The sequence below is a fragment of the Coturnix japonica genome, chromosome 4 (genome assembly GCF_001577835.2).
Source record: "Coturnix japonica isolate 7356 chromosome 4, Coturnix japonica 2.1, whole genome shotgun sequence".
Classification (NCBI taxonomy): Eukaryota; Metazoa; Chordata; class Aves; order Galliformes; family Phasianidae; genus Coturnix; species Coturnix japonica.
Window position 1 is genome coordinate 30,188,673 of NC_029519.1, and position 20,073 is coordinate 30,208,745.

General features: G+C 42.1%; 1 protein-coding gene and 1 long non-coding RNA gene across 7 annotated transcripts in view; one reads left to right on the forward strand and one right to left on the reverse strand.

Moving 5' to 3' along the window:
* Positions 1-20,065, forward strand: part of SLC20A2 (solute carrier family 20 member 2) — a 55,387-nt gene extending 35,322 nt beyond the window's left edge. The window contains exons 7-12 of one of the 5 annotated variants that reach the window (XR_001554864.2): positions 373-576; positions 1,975-2,563; positions 13,110-13,295; positions 13,991-14,075; positions 14,572-14,656; positions 18,583-18,682. Coding sequence is in view for 4 of the 5 variants with exons in the window: in XM_015861266.2 (XP_015716752.1) it covers positions 373-576; positions 1,975-2,563; positions 13,110-13,295; positions 13,991-14,075; positions 18,583-18,747 (1,229 nt within the window). In the remaining variant the exon portion in view is untranslated. Of the gene's footprint in view, positions 1-372; positions 577-1,974; positions 2,564-13,109; positions 13,296-13,990; positions 14,076-14,571; positions 14,657-18,582 lie in introns of all 5 variants that reach the window. The other 4 variants (XM_015861266.2, XM_015861269.2, XM_015861264.2 and 1 more) reach the window with 4 other exon arrangements.
* Positions 1-20,073, reverse strand: part of LOC107313225 — a 74,741-nt gene that overhangs the window by 33,906 nt on the left and 20,762 nt on the right. The gene's annotated exons all lie outside the window — the stretch shown is intronic.

Consider the following 20,073-nt stretch of genomic DNA (forward strand, 5'->3'; position numbering starts at 1 on the left):
ATTATCTTCAAATAACTAACTTCACAGTGAGCTGGACTGATCGCAGCTTTTATTTTTACAGTGTTTTACTTGTTTGTTTTGCTACTTTCAGCAAATAATAGCATTGCAAAATCAGAGAAGAGTTTCAGGTTTCATTAATTAATGAGCAGCTTGGTGTTTCACTTCAGGTGCATATGTTGGTGAAGTTAAAGAATGCTTTAGCATTTTCTCAAATGAATTTAACAAAGCAAGGTGTTAGAAATAAATAATGTGTAAGAAACAGAGCCAAGCTATTGTATCCACATGGATCTGTTCCACTGATGCAAACACTGGAAACATAAGCAGTGTGACAGAGAGGCTGAGTTTAGAATTACAGTCCTGTTATTTCTTTAGGCCGGTTAAAGAAAGATGCTGCACTGTCAAGGATATCAGATGAAAGTCTTGATAAAATTCAAGATGAAGAAACACCAGTCTTTAAAGAGCTCCCTGGTGCCAAAGCGTCTGATGAGAGCTCAGTTCCCCTTACTGGCTCAGTAACAGAAGCTGCTGGGGCATCCGATGCTATTGCAAATGGAAACCATCCACGTGTACCTTATGGTAAGAAACTAAGACGACACAACAGTCTTCTTGTTTTGATAGCATGTTTTGCTGCGTGTAAGTTTCTATCGTAAATGATAAGTTAGTGTTTGGGATGTTTGGCTCTTATCCCTCTTTACCACTTGTGGAGAAAGATTCTCATTTACAAGTGACATTTTCTAGAGAGCCTGAAAACAATTACATTTTGTTAGGTTGCCTGTGAGTTCTACGAAAGCAGAACTTACTTTCCTTCCTGCTTTACTTGCTGTTCTTAATGGTATTTCCATCCTTTTAAGCAGTGGAAAAATACAGAGAACATAAACAGCTGATGTTTGAAGGTTAAATGCAGCATAAAGATTACTAGCAGGAGATGAAAAGATTTGGGTTTTAGTTGATGAATGTGTGACCACTTGGGGCATGTCCGCTAGAAAAATCCCATTGTTTTCTGAACATATATTCATCAGAGGTATGCTTGTGTGCATAAAGCCCTTTCTGTTCCATGTGGTCACATCACCCCTCTCCCACCCACTTGGAGTCAGCTGACTCTCCTATCATTTTACTAATGTCTATGCAACCCTGTAATTTGGTAAGTAAACGCCTGAGGTATTCAGCTGATTCTCACAAAATCAAAGAAATCACGGTGGGAGCTCTTTGAGCGTGAGCTTCCACTTCAAAACCAGATAAAACAGCTCTGAATGTTGCACAGAGGTAATTTGAGTTTCTTCAGAAATATCAGCTTAGCTGTGATATGTGTTCCACAGCAGATATTGATGTTAAATGTATATAGTGGGAATAACTATGTAGATAGAAATAAAATATACAAAATATGTGAGTAGCTGAGGAAATACATTTTGCAGAACACGAGCTTTTTGTTTTCTGTTTTGTTAAATTATTTTTGAGTCGTGTAAATGTTTTTTAAATATAGGTGTTTCAGTATCAAATTGCAGAAAGACCACCTTTCCTGACATACTTGCACATGTTCAAAGTAAAAAAAAAAACCTCAGAAAAGGGCTTACTTTACAGATAGGGAATTTTTACATAACTGAGTTTTCAAAAAACTAGAGGACTTGGGCTTCAAATATCACCTTTGAGAGGCGGGTCCTAAATGGCACTGCAGGTCCTCACACGTGTTTGTGGAAGACCCAGTGCTGGAACAAAGGTGTTTTGTTTTCTTTTGTTCTGTTTTAATATACTTTTGATTCAATCCTAACTTTTGATGGGAGAATTTACTTTGCAGTGGATGAACTCTTCACTCGTTCAAAGCATACATTGCAAATTGGCCTTCTTTATCCCATACCCTGTGATAGATTTATTTTTTTTAGCCGTTTCCTCTTGGTTTCTCATCTTGTGAAGTGGGGGGGGGGTTTCAAAATTGCATTTCATAGAAATAACATCTGAATAAATCTCTGCTGTTTTTAGGAAGGGCCTTTTCTATGACGCACACCTCTGTGAAATCCCCTGTCTCTAACGGCACTTTCAGCTTTGATGGCCAGGTGAGGAGTGATGGCCATGTCTATCACACTGTGCACAAAGACTCAGGTTTATACAAAGACTTGCTACACAAAATGCACCTGGACAGGTCCACTGATGAGAAGCCTGCTCAAGAAAACAACTACAAACTGTTACGACGCAACAATAGTTATACTTGTTATACAGCTGCTATCTGTGGCATGCCTGTGCATTCCTCATTTAAGGCAGCAGATACATCGACTCCCGAGGACAGTGAGAAGTTAGTAGGAGACACGGTGTCCTACTCTAAGAAACGAGTTCGCTATGACAGCTACTCCAGCTATTGCAACGCAGTGGCCGAGGCAGAAATTGAGGCGGAGGAGGGTGGAGTGGAAATGAAGTTAGCCTCTGAACTCACAGATCCTAACAGGCCCCCAGAAGACCCTGTGGAAGAAGACAAGGAAGAGAAGGACACGTCTCAGGTCCATCTGCTTTTCCACTTCCTCCAGATCTTAACAGCCTGTTTTGGATCCTTTGCCCATGGAGGGAATGATGTCAGGTAAGAGGGTGAGATTGCACAAACCGGCAATTTTATCATTTAAGCGCTTGGAGCAAGGTTTGATAGCTGGTCAGAAAGTGTATTTCTTCAGGCAGATGATAATCTGCACTGTATTTTCAAAGACTACTATGCTGATGTCCACAATGCTTTTTACAAGTTTGGCTGCTTGGTCTATAGCTTTTCTTCTCAGTGGTAACATCTTTTCTCAGTTAAGTAACTGTGTAGTAGCTAGGTTAATTCAGGCTTAAGCGCTGAGAGTCCCCCGGAGATTGGTGCCCTGGTGTGCTGACCACTCTAAAAACAAACAAGACAGTCACTGTCCTGCAGAGTTCACAGCCCGTTTCAACTACAACAGTGGCTACCAACAGCAAGTGACATGTTTAGGCTACTTTTGTAATTAGATGAATTTCTTCTCTCATCACATTACATGGCAAAAAGAGGTGTATGAAGAATGTCTTTCTTTGGATTGCTGCAGCTTATACACTTAAAACCATTTCCCCTAGTCCTGCTGTTATCTACCCTTTCAAAGAGTTGACTCCTCTCCTGCTTATAGGCTCCCTATAGGTACTGCTTTTTTTTTCACTCCATGACATACAAGAGTTTTGACCAAAGGACTCAGGAAGTAGGCTCGGGGTGGAGCACTTTATGCCTTCCTCAATTGCTCATATGCTTATGACATTGCTTCATCTGCACAGGCATGCTGCACCCTTCCCTCTCAGTGGGTGAAGGGTGGTTTGCATGCTTTTCCTATAGGAATATTTTTTTTTCCTTTAGGATTGGGCTGAACTGGCTCTTCCCCAGGCCTGCACTGATCCATGTGGTAATGTCCCCACAGAGATCCCCTGTGACAGCATGCTCAGAGGGACCAACTGTAGAAGCAGCAATCCTTTGGGTTAAGCTTGCACCATCCTGAGTCCCCTTCTTGTTGAACCCTCACAGTTTCAGATGTGAGTTACTGGTGTCAGTTTCAACATTTGCAACAGGGCTTTACAGCAATCATAGCTTTCATAGCCCTCCTTAGGCATCTGTGCAAACACTGTCCCACACAGCAAGGAGAACAGTTATTGCTTCTAGCTGTTGTCAGCCACCCAATTTAACTCACAGCTCATCTCAAAAGCACTTAAGAACATGTCTCTGCTCCCCCATCCATCCAGTATCCTGGGAATTCAGAATAATGCTTTCTGAAGAGCCTTCTTGTTCTCACTCTTGCTACTGCTCTCTTCATTACAGGCATCTGGCTTTGAGAAGGACGCCTTCATGTGATGATGTCTTCCCTCTGGATCAGAGGGCAGCACCATGACTTTCTTTTCACTTGGATGTTTCCCAAATATCAGGACTTGTGCTCAGGCACTCTGAGCATGAGCAATGGCCCATGGAGGAGTGTACCCAAGCTCTGGCAGTGGCCAATGGCAGTTGCGAACAGGAAGATAGCATGAGGAAGAGCAAACAGTTACTAATATTTCTTCTTGTGTATTCCTTCTCCCAGCATCCGTAGCTGAGAGGCTTCTTGCCTCAAATCTCTGTCTGCAGCTCTGATTTGATGACTGTCTGCTCCAGGACTTTGTCCCATTACTTTCTGAGCCCTTTTTGTTTCTTTGCCCATGCTGAAGATTTGTTGTCTGTTTAACTGTTGCTTATATGGGAATTGTCCTTTTCTTGCTGCGCTTTCTGCATCTCTTCCAGGTTGCCTTTTTGAGACTGAAGGGAGAAGAGACATGCCTACGTAGGGTATGAATCTGACACTTGTGTTCCTTGTTTCATTCCCTTCTCCTTTTGTAATAACTTGTAAAGCCTTTGTCATCTGTAAAGAACTGAAGTGCTATTTGAGTAGATTTACTCACCATTTCTGCTTTTCTCTTGCTCCCTTTTAGCTGGTTATTAATCCCTAAGAGAGTCTTTCCTGTCATCTCATGACAGCTTAATTTCTGTAAGGGCCCTTGTTGAAGGACCCTGTTGAAATCCACGCACAGTATACTCATTAGGTCAAGCCAAGGAGGCAGCACTTGGCTATGTCAAGTTTTCTCTTGTGTCAGCTCATCCTCAGCTGAGCTTCTAATTTTCATAGTGAATGAATGGCTTTCCTTTGTCCCCTTTCTGGTGGGAAGTTTGCACTTTACAACAGTAGATACCTGTGACACTTGTGTGCTTTCTAACTGATGTCTGTAGGTATTCCTCGAGGACTGACATGTTCTTGCAAGCACTGCTTGCCTTTTCTGTCAGCAGGTGAAGGCAGTAGAAATTGTTAGAAGTGAACTAAAGATGTAATCCATTCAAAAATCAGACTTTGAGTTATCATAGAATCACAGAATGATTTGGGTTGAAAGAGACCTTTAAAGATTACCTAGTTCCAGCCCTGCTGCCATGGGTAGGGGCAGTTGCCTCTGTATCAGATTGCTCAAAGCCCCATCCAACCTGGCACTGACCACCGGGGATGGGGCATCCACAGTTTCTCTGGCCAGCGTGTTCCAGAGCCTCACCACCACCACCACTCATTCAGAGTAAAGAATTTATTCGTAATGTCTTATCTAAATCTACCATCTCTTAGCCTAAAGCCATTACCCTTTGTCCTATCACTACACTCCCTCATAAAGAATCTTTCCTCAGCTTTCCTGTAGTGCCCCCCCTTTAAGTACCAGTAGGCTTCTATAAAGTCCCCGTTGGTAGTTGGTAGGAGCTGGACAGGGTGAAAGATGAAGTTCAGACCCTGTTTGGTGATGCTCTGTTGTGCCAATAGCATAGTTCCTCCAGAATTCCCCATTTGGACTGGCTTGTTGCCTTGGCAATATTCTTTCCTGAAAATTCATACCTTTTAATGTTTTACTTCTGTCAGTGTGATCCCTCCAGATTTGCTAACAGCACTGTATTTTTATGAAACACATTTCATTCTAAGATCTCTTTTCAGCTGAATTCATGTAATCACAAAACTAAAGAACAAGTTAGCTTCATTTTGTCAGGGCTGTTAAAAACGCAAGATGGTCATGGATCTAAGATCTTATCCCAGTTTGCAAATGAATCAATTCTTGCAGATTTACTGAGTTTCAGATAACTCATGGTAACTAAAGACTAAAATGTTCAGTAGATAAAATGCTCTGGGGATGCAGATTTCTATCCTGTTAATTGTGTAGTGCAGATATTTTACCTGTCTGTGTGTCTAGCAGAGCAGAAGATTTCTTACTGGGCTTTTAACTCCTCAGTGTGTTACATAAAGATCTGCAGAGCTGAGGAGGCAGTGTGTAATTTTAAAAATAAGGGAGCAGAAGCTCACTAGTAGCATGGCTTTCTGTCCATGTTTCTGTGTGAAAGCAAGCCTTGGCAACCTGTCTTCCATCAAGCTATGCTATTTTTAATCCCGTCTTCCTCATTCCTCTTCCTTCTGCTCATTTTGAGTGCTGTTGCTGTCTACCTATTCTTTCTTATCCTTGAATCCTGACATTAAAATCTTGCTTGCTTCTGCATTTGGCTTTAAGCTCTTCCATCCTATGTTCAGGGCAATGCCTACTTCATCCAGTGCTTTTTCTTTGGATTTGCCTTCTCCATTCTCCTTTCTTGTTTCAGAGCTGTCCCTCCTCACACTTCTTCTGTCTATTTTCCATCAGACTGTTTGCTGTTATCCCAGGGAGGGACAGGAGCAGATGAGAGGAGCAGAGAGACAAATTAAAAGCTAATAGAAGGAATGCAACTTGCAGGTGGTTAAACGTTTACAACAAAAGGCAACAGCATATGGTATGGACTTAGACATGATACTGCTCTGAAACTCTTGATGGAGCAGAGGTGCCTCGTATGGTTTGGATAGCAGTGTAGTGGGCAAAAAAATCATTCATGAATTTCCCTTGTTTCATTCTTCAGTCCTTTCCCCTGGACCTGAGAGAGCTGAATCAGTAGTTTGCGTTTGACTGCAGAACTAACTCAGCACAAGGGTACCTAGACCCCAGTTTCTTCAGAGCTCATCTCTGCCATTCAGCATCGCAGAAATACCTATCAGCAGAGATAGCGATTGCTATCTCTGGGCACTGAAGTTTGTCACTGGAGTTATGGCCTATAGCCACAGGGATCCTTGCCAAGGCAGCTGTATGTTAAAAGGAGCAGGGAGCCATGGTGACTCCTTATTTGGCTGCCTGCTCTGTTCAGACCATCCCTTCCTGCTGCAATACTCATATGCATGGTGTTGGGGATGCTGGAGCTCTTCCAGGGCCAGGACTAACTGAGCCAGGCCCAGAGCCTTGCGACACTCCAGTGCACATGGGCTGAATGAAATCTAAAGAATTTAAAATCCCAACGAAATGTGTTGGGACAGACCCCCTGAAAAAATATTGTTGTTGGACTTAATCAGCAGTGCTGAGCGGGCAGGTCACACTGGCTCGGCGTCCGAGCACAAAGGGAGCATGTCAGGTCATTGCAAGGGCAACGGGAGAATAAAAAGGGCAGGATGGAAAAAAAAACCTGGGCCAGGAGCGTGACATGGTGAGAGCTGCCAGCTTCCTAAATGCTTGTTCAGAGGCAGCTTTCCAGAGAAGCTATGCTTTGCTGGTCATCAGGGATTATATGCACCTATGGTTGTGCTGGACTGAGCGTATTTCTGTATTTCTGTAAATACAGGTTTGTTCAGCAGGAATCCCAATGATCCACAGTGCGGTGCCACAACAGCAGCAGCCTGAGGTGACTGTATAGATGCAGACAAGGGAAGAGCCACCAAAGCTGTAGGGCTGATGCTGAGTAACAAAGCCTGAGTTAGCCCTTTCCTGAAAGCCAGGGGAGTTTCAGAGCTATTTGAGAGCTAGAGTAAAAATATTTTGTGTATTTCTAAAAATTACTTCAATGTCTTACAAGCTGAATCTCTACTAGATCAGGAGTATATTGTTATTCCAGGTGATGTCAGTAAAACTAGGAGACATCTATTTGCCCAAAGGCAGATGAAGGAAATTTCTCCTTTCCCATCCCTAAAGGCTTAACTGGAGTTATGGGTCAGAGCACACCAACAGCACTGGGACTCACCTTTTCCCCTCTTCTCAGAATAAATGCAGTGAAATGAAAGGAGCAAAGAGTCAGAGCATTGTCAGTATCTCACTACACACAGAGCACATAGTGGGATTCAGTTTCCTTGCTGAATAAGGGATCTACTGGAGCTATAATGAGGGCACATTACAAAATGAACATTTCTTATTTCCTCCCTGAGAGCTGCAGCCAAGATTACTTAGAATATTTTGGAAGCTAAGCTGTCTGTTACTATTACTGACAGCAGCTTCAAATCTGATTTCTCTGGTTTTCAATAGCAGTATGTCCTGAAAGCATCTCCTGAGTAGGTTTGGATCTTGTGTCTTGAACTACCCAAGTAAGTGCCTCTATAGCTGTGCCATCACTTCCTCCCCACACAGGCCAGTAAGAGAAGAGCAGAAAGAAACTATTATCTCTCCCTTTGCCAGAATCACACAGACATTTTTGGGAATGGCTTGTCCCTGCTGGTGGTGCAGATCAATGCCATTTGGGGAGAGGGATTTCTTCTCATGTGTCTTTACCAACTCTGCCTCTCCAAGAGGTAGGAATGGCAGAAATGTGTATCCCTGTGCTGCAGTGAATGGTAAAATGTATTTTGTCCTTTCCTGCGGCCTGCAGGGATTTATGTTTCAGGGCCACCATTTAGAGTACACGGTGATGAGTTACAGGAAAAAATATGTGGTTTTCATGACTCAGAACACACCCAAAGCTTGCACTTCATGGGGCATATCTGTGACGCACTGTTGTCACACAATGGTGTGTACACATAACATGGTACATAATGCTGTAGGTTTTTGTAAGTAGGTTAAAAGCAAGAGCCAGGGCCCTTTCTTGATCATCTGAGATCCCTGGAGTCCAGGATGTATTTTTTGCTGTTGGCACACTACACAAGCAAACTTTCCTTGCAGTGTTACACAGTTACATGATATCTCCAAGCATGACTGCAGTATAGGAAAAAAACTGTATCATCCCACTTCATTTCCCAGTGGGAAGTTCAGAGGCAAGTTTACTGTCATTTGTGGAATCCTGTTTTGGAAAATACTTGAATGAATGGGAAATGTGTAACTCTATGTGTAATGCTGGAAGTTTAATATAGATTTATCAGCTATTTTGCCCATAGTTGCATTTGAATCATTGTTAGTGTGTGCACTAAGCTTCTTCCAGTCAACTTGAAAACATGGCAGAAACACAGTCTGACTTTCAGGTAGCAAAGAATTAAAGGATGGTCACCATATAGTCTGTAGCTCACAGATTATAACAGAAAGCTTAGTCAGATTCTAGCATTCAACTACAATTAGATTTTCTTTTTAGCAAATCGCTAAAATAAGAAGTAGCTAGGAAATACAGTGTTGCTAATTCAAAGTATTATGGCAAGTTGCATAATACTTTGAATTGCAAGTTGCAGAGGCTTGATGATATCCAGAGTTCTCAACTGATGGTATCCTTTCACTTCTGAAAAAAAACCCTTACTTTTTACTTTAAAAAGAAAAAACAAAAAAGGTATAATCTTTGTTCCTGTAGACCAAGAACTGGACACGTGACCCAAAAGCACACATACTTCTCTACTTGCATGTGTGTGTGTGCATGTATGTTTGCATGGCAAACTGGTAATTGCTAAGCCTGTCTCATGACAGCTGAATGTTTTTTGTTGGTGGTGGTAATACTATCTGTCTCTCAGGGGAGAGGCGAAGCCAACTCTATCTATAGTTCAGATGAACTGTCAAGCATTGTCTTTCACAACAGTTTTATAAATGCTCTGGGACAGATTCTCAACTGGCACAAATGAACAAGAAAAGAGAAGTCATGCCAGTTTATGTTAGTTGAGAGAGCTAGGAGATAACCAGGAGGATCAGCAAGCACTTCAGAAATGGTTCAAGCCGCTTGACTGTGCCATGGTAACACGTGTCTGTGAGCACAAGTGCTGCTGTAGGTATCTGCTAGTCCTGGATCGTGCATCTGCAGGTGGCAGGCAGCTTGACACCCCTCATGCAGCCAAGACCAGCAGAAATAGCAAAAACTGGGCATGAAGACGATGCTTCATGGCAGACTCAGGAGCTGGGCCATAATGTGTTATAAATTCAGCATAAAATTAACTTGCATTGGAATCTTGTGCTCAGTGGAAAAATGCATACTATGACATTGATTTGTAGATACAGAAAACTTAAGTAGCACCCCAACAGGGACCTTGTTATCTTGGCTTTTAGATGCAAAACTAAGTTGCATAGGAACCTAATGGCAGTTTTACAGAGAGATAGAAGCAGATAGGGGTCCAGACCCACTTGGTGACTGCGTGAGGCCTTTTTCTTTTTTCTCTTATCTTCTCCCTCTAAACAACTGTGAATCAGACTTTCCCAGATGGGACCTCCAGCACAAATACACATTGGTTAAAGCAAGTAAAAGAGCTGTCATGGGAGGGTAAGAGCAAATCACAACTTCAAATTACTTGTGAAATGAGTCTTGGCCAAACGCTTGGAAGATTTTAGGTCTGCTTTCCTTCTGATCATATCCTGAGTCAAATGAGACAGAACTGGTGGGAAATATTTTGCAAACCACATCCTAACAGCCCATATCATGGTTCAACTGCTTAGTCACTCAGCTGCAGGAGACATCTGTTCACCGCAGAACGTCTTAAAACAAAGTCTTTAACAACCTTTTACTAGTGTGCTATCTCTCTCTTACCCTCCTGTTGGGACCGGTTGTCTTCCACTGATGAACTTTTCCTAGTCCCAAGGATGGCTGGTTGCACATGGTAATGGCAGTGTCTTGAAACTAATGCATGCTGTACCAAGATCCTAATCTTAGCAGTTTGTGAATCAGATTTGTTCACTGATAACTTTCTGGCAGTTCTGTGGTGGAACATGGCTGACGGCTTCTTGTAGAGATGTTCCCCACATGACACAGGAAGCACTGATATCACAAGACCCTGGGACTGGACCTGAATAAACCCAGAAGCCACACATAGTAGATTGGAGACCCTGGCTCCACATCACTGCCAATTTGCTGCTTGATGGTAGCCTCTTGCTGGTATTCAGTCTGGGACATACAGTTGTTCCTAGGAATTGAATGTTTAAGCCGTAATTCTCCATAATAAAGGAGAAATGCCCTTGTGGTGTAAATATCTACCCAGTAGTGTAGATGCCCATGTATGACAATGCAGTTAATTACTTTTGACTTCTCAATATACATTGATCCAGTGCTCCTCTGCTTTCTTTCCATCCAGGGATGGTATCTGTGGTTTGGTATGATCTCCTCTGATTTGTTTGGCAGCATTATCCACTTCGATCCTCCATAGCTAGGTACAAGTCAGTGGAGTTTTGCTCTGCCCTCTCTTGCCACAATAAGAAAATAAGCTTTTCTTTGAGGATTAGGATTAGCTGATTCACAGAGTTGTAGCATTTGCAAATAATTAAAACTGGATTTTGATACAAAAGACCATCGTTTTCTGCTGTTGTTTTTGAAGCCTTTTCTGTCTTCCCGTTTACATTAGGATTGACAAATATCCGTGCATATTCTCTTCAGAACAGTCAGAAATCAGCACCTGGGCTTGCTCCAAAGGTACTTGTTATTTTCAGCAGGAAGGTTGTCCCTATGTTATTCACCATTATACGAAGGGAAAATCAGTTTTCCCTTTGCTCATCTGATTACTGTTCTAGTTACTCTCATCCTCAGCTGCCTTCAGCACCCATTAGTTGAAGGTACAGTGAATTGTGTTTCATGTACAACAAGGCATTAAAACATACATGCAGTTTAATCTGCACCTGCAAATGGTGGCCAAGGAGTTGCAAGTCAACTTAAAAGAAATAGAAATGCTTTGTTCATGTACCTTTTCTACCTTCAAGACAAAGCAATTCTTGCATTCAGGCACTAAAGCATGACTGTATTTATGCATTCACAAAATTCAACAAATCAAATGTATATTCAGGTATTGAAATAGAGCAGAATGTTAAGGTATATTTGTTAGTGGAATTCACTCTTTATTTAAAGAGTACTTAGTTCTTCATTCCAGTGTCTTCAAATCCACTGGATTTTATTATTCATGTTAGCTCACTAATTTATTTCCAGCACTTTTCTCAAAATCTTTAAGATTTATTGATTCCTTTTTATACCAGAGAGTGTTTTCAAGCGCTTTTGTTTGCCTTGCTGCTTTAGTGTTGTATATGTTTACAAGGGAAAATGCCTTCCTGGTCAGTTTCCTTCAGGGGCACTTCTCAGTTTTCAGGACAGGTTCTACAAGGACCAGGAGAAGGGAAGGAGAAGGTGTTGCATTGCTCAGACATGCTGTGCTGACAGTACTGAGGGCTTGGCTATTAGCACGCAACCTCTTCTCCGGTAAAGATGAGGTTCAACTGAATGAATGACTGTAGGTTGGAGTGGCTTGCTTTGCTCAACAATTTATGTTAAAATGTCCCCTGTTCCAACTGTGTGCTTTGGAGCAAGACCAGCAGCTAAATTGAGACAGGGCAGGCATAGCTGTTGGTGCTGCACGTGTCATTCACCACCACCGGCTCTCTGTTATCACTTTACAAAGAAGGGAGCTTCCTGTTCCTATTCAAACTTTTTGAATAACGTTGGTCAGGTTTGCACTGCTTTCCTTTTTGTTATTTAGACTTAATTACAATACCGCCTTGCTCTCCATGCTTTTACAATTTGTGCTAAATGTTACTCCGCAGGGCAAGCTTGGTTTTAGTTGAAGAACTGCAAACAAACAAACAAACAAAAAAGTAATGTCAAAGTTCTTATCTGCTTTTTGGTGTTTAAGCCTATACAATAACTGGATGCCAGCTTCTGAGTTTTTCTGCTAACTCTCATTCTGAGAAATGTGTTTTTTCAGAATAAGCATAGTCAGAAGTCTTCCTCCAGGCACTGGAGCGTAAGTAAGGCACCAGTATCCTGTGGTGTGCCTTTGGAGTGGGGACTTCAGTGTTACTGAATTTCTGTGGATTTCTAGACAGCAGCGGCAGGATGGCAAAATGAGCTTCTGCTACCTGAGTGTCACCAAGTAGTTCTCTCTGATCCAGCATAATCAGTTATGCAGTGCATTTGGAGAGGACTTAGTCACCTTCCCAGCTGCATTCTTATCATATCTCTAAAAGTTGCAAGTTGTCAGACTAGATAATATCTACATCTTCTCTAAAATTCTCTAGCATTATCCATTAATTTCCCTCTTCGACAAAAGATCATTTAATTCTTGAATTTTACAGATGCAGAGCTCATGGATTGATAATCTTTCAGTTAACTTCAGTGTGATACTGAAAATCCTGCTTTTTTCTCAGAACACATCTGTAAGTTATTACCAACTCTGACATTTCTGGAAATGATTTGTTAAAGGTGAATTGTTTTCAGCACTTGCTATAGTTATCAGTGGTGAAGTGACATCTGAAAAAGCAACATGATAAGAGTCCACTGCTGCAGTCTTCACAAGTGAAGAAGAGTGTTGCCTGCAGGGTCAGCAGTTCTGCACATACTATGAATTAAAACGAAGCACAGAAAATTCCCTTTTAAGGCAATTATCTACATTTTTATAACTCGGGTGATATTCTTCTGTTTTTTCCAGTAATGCAATCGGTCCCCTTGTTGCACTCTGGCTCATCTATGAACAAGGTGGTGTCATGCAAGAAGCATCAACTCCTGTCTGGCTGCTGTTTTACGGAGGGGTAGGGATCTGCGTGGGTCTCTGGGTCTGGGGCAGAAGAGTTATCCAGACCATGGGTAAAGACCTCACTCCAATCACACCCTCAAGGTAGGTGCTCAGTTGTCATTATGCTGGTTGATCTTTGTGTGTGAGCCAGTTTGAGAAACTGCTGTGGCAGTACTTTGTTTGCTGGTTTTGCTGTGCTTTAATGATAACCTGGCTTTGATTTACGCATCTTTCTGAAAAATGAGAAAGAAGAGAAAGAAAGGAAGGATGAAAAAAAAAAAAAGAGACAAAGAAAGAGAAAATGAAAAAAATGTGTATATGCTTGTAAACTAATACAGAGTGAGTCCGAGGTGTGGAGGTCTATGTGAACAGAGTCTTCTTCTGATGACCTGACTAACATGGCAGAAGGTGTATGTGGAAATTGTGAGGTTACAGTTGCTTTCCTGGTGTGCTTCAGACTACTTACAACCTATGTATTCATTACAGTAATTTTTGTCCTTGGTACGTATTAGACCTCTACCGGTGCTTAACCAAATCACTAATTAGGCATGATTCACTGCAGCATAACATAGCAAAAACTCCTGATGCAATGAGCCGTGCCATCAATTACTGCAGGTGACTAGCCCATACTGTTTCCATTATTCAGCAGTTCCTTGTTCTCTTTATTTATATGACAAAAATCAGTTGGAGATAAACGGTTGAAGAAGACACAGGTAAGACTTTGGCACACCGCATGTGGTATCAGTCAGAGCTGATGCAAAGAGTGATTGTGAAGTGTTTTCTTATGCTTCCCGCAGTGGATTCACTATTGAGTTGGCTTCGGCGTTCACAGTTGTGGTAGCTTCCAATATTGGACTTCCTGTCAGTACTACACACTGCAAGGTATGCCTTCGCCGAGTGACTGCAGTCAGGGCAGTCTGGACTATTCATCTTAAACTATGCTGCTCAGATCAGTGGATAATGGCACGTTTTTGCACAGGAAGTGTGGCAAAGTGGCAAAGGAAAATCAGCCCTAAAAAAAAATATATCAAGATTCCAAATATTGCATTGACGTTGTCTTGGTAAAGCTGTTGCAATTGGGCCTGGCAACCACCAGAGCGTGAACTCCTTTAGCTGTGGTTGAAGAAAAACATTGCTTACCAACACGTGACCTCAATTTAAAGCAAACAATTGCAGGGGCATCTGGCATTGAAAAGCCTGGTTTCCTCCACACAGGTGCCATTTGAACCTGGTCATGTAGCATTTTTCCCTTGTTCAGAGGCTGCGCACCATTCATCATTTATACTTCACTGTCTTGATAAGTGCATGGCATGGGATTTCCTGCATATAACTCTTTTACTACAGGTTTTCCATCTGTCTTTTTTTTATTTCTTCACAGTGGATTTTGCATTGAAGTAATGTGTGCGCTAACGGTACTTGTAGCCTCAAATGTGGGTATTCCAATAAGCTCCACCCATTGCAAGGTATTGGAGTTTGCAGTGACCCCATCAGTAAATCACATCACTAGGACAATCTGTAACAAAACACGAGATATACCAATTGCTGCAGATTGCCTTCACTACGCGATGCACCATGCAGACAAAACACCAAAGACTGTATAAGGCAGGTACAGCTGAGCAAAGTCAGCATTACAAGTAATTGCACAAAAGTGTGGAATGTCTTTGATCCTTGCCTAGTTCAATATGGAACTAATGTAGACGTCTTAAAATAACATAGGCTTGTAGTTTGTGTGATCCAGGTTACATGTAGTTTAGAGCTGCTTGTATTAAAAAAACAGTGTTACATCCTCATGCTAATAATTTAATTTCTTTCTTCTATTAAACAAATTCGTCCTCACTTTTGTGCATTATAACACAAAATACAGTCTCTATGATTTGATATTTTATACATAAATATATGTACACACATATATATTTTATAAAAGCCCAGCTTGAAGTATAGACAAGATTAGTAAAGAGAAGAATCAAAATGTGTCACATGCTATAGGAGGAAACCTGTGTAGGGGCTTGTAGAGTGTTTGGACATTTGTACTGCAGAAGAACACAGTGAGAATGTGGAATTTGATTCCCCAGAAAATTCATGAATCCAGTGTAATTTCTGTCTTCCCTTTGACTTCCCATGGACTCCTGGGCACTCAGAGCTGGCTGTATGCATCACCTTCCAGTAGGGCTTGGTGAAGATCCCCCAAGCCAGAGCTGGCAGGCGCTCTGATTTGAGATGTACCACTAAGCCCAAGCAGGGCCAGATCCTGGGGGATTCACTGCTGCACCTGGGGGACCTTGGAGCCCTTGCAGCTCTGCCAGGACAGGTTTTTGGGGTGCACTGCTCTGCAATGCAGCAGGCAGGCAGTGAGATACTGGGCATACTCACCAGTGGCAGTGAAAGAATCTCAACATCCACAAATCTCGCAGAACACCCAGAGTTAGTTCAGTTGGCCTTTTCTAGTGAAAACTGCTTCTTCAGAAAGCACCCCAGTTGCAAAATCATTTCTTTCTTTCTACTGTAGAGTCCTTTGAGCAGTAGCCAAGCCTGGACTGTTCTGAAAGACTGTTCACATTTCCCAGTGTTGGCCTAACTGGTTCCTCTGTTTCAAGCAGGGAAAAAGTTTGTAACACGTGAACCACTTGTGAAAACGGTAGCTCCAAAACACCTCCCTTTCAGCTGACTCAAAGTCAAATAACCAATGAAGAATTTGCCAGGGAGAATAATGCAGCTTTGATTATCTGCACTGTGTGCCTGGAGCACTTCTAGTCAGCTGTCAGAAAAGAGAAAATACACTTTGGTGCAGACAAATAGACCAACTTTAAATGCAAAAGGGAATTTCTTGGAAGCCATCAGCTAATGAGAGGGCTGTGTTAGAATGTATTCATTGACTCAACACAGTCAAAGGCTTGGTCTTTTTTCTAAGGGCAGGGCACATTAACTCTTTAAAAAATGCTTCCGTAAAAGTGATTAATGTGGTTAAGTCTTCACCACCTACCTGCAGCTTGCAACGTATAATTAGATAGGTCGTTCTTAATGGGAGGATCTACCTCCTAGCAGGATTAGGCTGTTCCAGAACATCACATTACTACACCAACTCAGTGTTTCAGGAAAACAAAACTGTGAGTTGAGAGATCAATTGGTCAAGGGCCCAGTGAAGACATAAGAGAATGATTATCTGTCATTCATTCCATGGCAAAATGTCTCTCTGACAGCATTGCCAGCATCTCCATCTTTCCCTGTGGAATTTCCTGCAGACATTTCAGAGGAACAGTTGCCATTGAGATAGAAGTGTCTTTTTTTTTTTCAATCATTGGGAAAACGATTTAACCTGTTCAGCCTGCCTCGAGGTTTAGCATGGAAAAGCTGGCGTGCTGTGAATGCATGCCTCTCCTTTCTGCTGCCCAGGTAGGCAAGCAGGTAGTGCTGGGTCTCACATGCAGTACCTGTTGCTTACTGTAAAATGTGAGATCTACAAACAGGTGCTTCTCAGCTGTGACACACTGAGAAAAACAGAGTGCAGGAGGTAGGTGGTTTTTCTATGCAAAAGCAACTTAGCTGAGGTCACACTGCCAGCTCTATTTTACTGTTACTATTTTAGGGTATTGTAAACACTCTCTGTGTTTCTATTAACAGAGTTATGTTAGTGTGGGTATTATTTTGATGCACCATTGCATAGGAACAGGAGGGACAAAAGCATTTCTGTATTTCCTGTCAATCTGCTCTAAGCAGAGCATACTGAAGGCAAACTGCACTGGTTTCAAACCAATCTTGAAGTAGATGTCATCTGAAATTCCACAGAAGGTGTAGTTGCCCTACACCAAAATTTTAGCTACTCTCCTAACCTTTAGTCCGTCTAAATTACTATTAATCAACTAAACATTAATGATGTTTAAAACAAATTACCAATGCCATCATTGCTGATACCTTTTAAATTTCAGGAAGGACTCAGAGATTACCATATGTAAATTTCAGGCTTGCTCAATAAGCAACACTCCTTGTTGTAGCACGTCGCACTGTTGCTAAAAGCATGCAAAATGTAAAGCAGAGCCTAACAGCTAAGCTGCTGGAAAAGTACTGTTTCCCTGGATTAGCACCTGAGATGTTCAGAAGCTGCGAGTTCCTCTTAGCTGGGCAAAGTGCTGCTTTTTCTCGAGATTCCTGCAAGCTACATACAGACAGGCCTCATGCTCCCCCAGCTAAGCACAGTCTAGCACATTGTCCAGTCCTGGTGTATTCAGATTAAATATAGTCTAGCAAATTTCCTTATTAAAGCAGGTTAACCTACAGACAAAAGAAAGCAATGTTTTAGTTTCATTCCCTTAGATGTATATCTCCTGTAAAACATGGTCCTTCAGGTAACTTCACACAATCTTTAAGCTGACCTTCAAAGCGTTGGGTCCTCTCCACTGGAAGGACATCTCATGCTTTCTTTAAACCAAAGCCTTTCAAGTCCCAGTACATCAAGTTTAGTTTTTCCTTGTTTTGTCACCGGAGCATTGGATTCAGTGATACGAGAGTGATAGGGTTGTCAACAAAGTGCTCTTGCCTCTAAAAAGAGAGGTTAGGCAGCAGCTAGAATTTATACAGGTATTAACAAAGGTGTGGATCAGATATCCTCTCCTATCACACTCCAGCATTTATAATTTCCTTGGTTCCACACATTGGTTGCTTGTAGTCTATAGACAGGGACTAATACTCCCATTAAGAAAATGAACATGGAAAAGGAAGCAAAGATAGCATTTCAGACTGCAGGAGGGGACCATAAGCCTGGTTGTGTCTTGGAGTTTCAGTTCCTTCAAAACCGAATATTCTTTCCATATTCCTTGCTGCTTTACTATCTGCTTTGTATAGACATGTATGAGGCTACAGTGTTTTGTTAGTGGCAGAGTGGCCATGATAATATGTAGGGTTTATACCCAAGTTCATGAACTGTAGAACTGTAGAATCACCAAGGTTGGAAAACTGAAAACTCATTTGAAAGAACAAATGATAGAGAGACAGTAGCTTTACCTTTACTGCAGTGTGTTTTATCTCTGAAAACACTAATCTCCTTGGCTGCCCTGTTAGCGTCTGTGAGGATATTTTGGCTATTTATCCATTCCCTGTTTGAAGCCAGGCTTCTTGATATTGCTGTAGTTTGCATGCCCCCTAGCATCAGGCTGATGTGTTCATCTGCGGGGAAGATGTTAGCTCCGGGTGCTTTGCTTAGTGGCTGGTCTAGAAAGGCTGGCTTGAGGAGGAGGGCATGACTGAGGGCAGCCATCATCACCAGAAGCTCTATATCTCAGTGCACCAGTTTCGAGCATCTCCTGGTATCAGCTGACTGGCATTGGTGCAGACGTGGTGAGGGAACTGGGACATGCCCCTCACATCTTTTCTTTCTCTCTCCTCCCACACTAACAAGGTGGGCTCCGTGGTGGCCGTTGGCTGGATCCGCTCCAAGAAAGCTGTTGACTGGCGCCTCTTCCGCAACATCTTCCTGGCCTGGTTTGTGACTGTCCCAGTGGCTGGCTTGTTCAGTGCTGGGGTAATGGCACTGCTTAGGTATGGTATCCTGCCTTACGTCTGAGGAGCTGTAAACAGGGGAAGTAGCCAAGCTAGCATCAAGGGGAGAAGCGTTCCCATGAAAGGACCGGTCGGAGAGAATCCATCTTCCATATCTAACTTCTTATCTACTGTACATAACAATGTGTCATATTGGTGACATGGTGATGTGGTGCCATTTCTTATGTATTAAATAAATATATATGCATATAGTAGGTAACAATATCTAAGTTATATTATTAGTGGGGTGAAAATAATTGCCTAGAATTTAATATTTAGAAAAGAAAATGTACATAGTGTATCATTTTGGTGGCAATTTTTTAATCTTTTGAAGAGAAGTATGGATTAGGAAATGTTTCTTGTCCATTTGATATAAGAAGCGAGGTACAGGACTGCATAACACATGAATTTTTTTAAAGCTACTAAGATACTGGAACAAAATGTGCATAAAGTGCTTTTCATAAGATAACTGTTCATATCATATTGATCTTGATGTATCATAGCATAATGGTTATGGCTTTGTAAATACTTACAAACAGTAACTCTTAAATGGTGCATTTCCCTTATATATTTTGGATAAGAAAGTTTAGGAAGTACCAAAGAAGCAGGGGAATAGCTTACCAATAATACTTTTTCGTCTACACGTGTGGGTGTGTGTAGTGTTTCCTCACCTCTAATTTAACACTATTTTCACCAACCTACCAACAGCCAGGCTCTGCCCATCTTAATGTAACTAAAAACAAAAGAAAACAAAAAAGCACACAAAAAAAATTTGTTCTACTTGTTCTTGTTGCTTAGTAGGCAGAACACTGTTGTCCACACTAGCTGGCAGTCCACTGACTTTGTTTTGTGAAGTGTCTCACTACTTACTTTTGAGCTTTCCCTCAAGCCCCAGCCCCATTGCCCTGCCATCAGTCTCAGTGCCAGCACAGACCATCAGTCTTCTCTGTCTCTGTCTGGTGAGCCATAGCTGCCTGCCTTCTGGTACAGGAGTGGGGCTGCCTGGCGTGGCAGCTGGGCCATAAAACCCACTCAGCCCCACTTTTGTGGCTGGGGGCTTTGGCTGTTGGTGGCCAGCACTCGGGATGCAATTCCTCAAGGCAGCTCAGGGGATTTGACGCAGGAAGTGGTGAGCTAAATCCCTGCACAGCTTCGGGAAGCACATTTGGGTGAAGGTTACTGTTTGGTGGGTGGGAGGCAAAGGGCAAGGGGGTCTGGAAGAGGTTTGGAAATCTCTTACTGTTTAAATGCTGCTAAAATTTTGATAAACGGTCTTGGTACTCCATTGTGACTTTTCCATTGGTCATTCATACTAAATTTATAATAAAAGATGAACAGCCCCGATCACTTT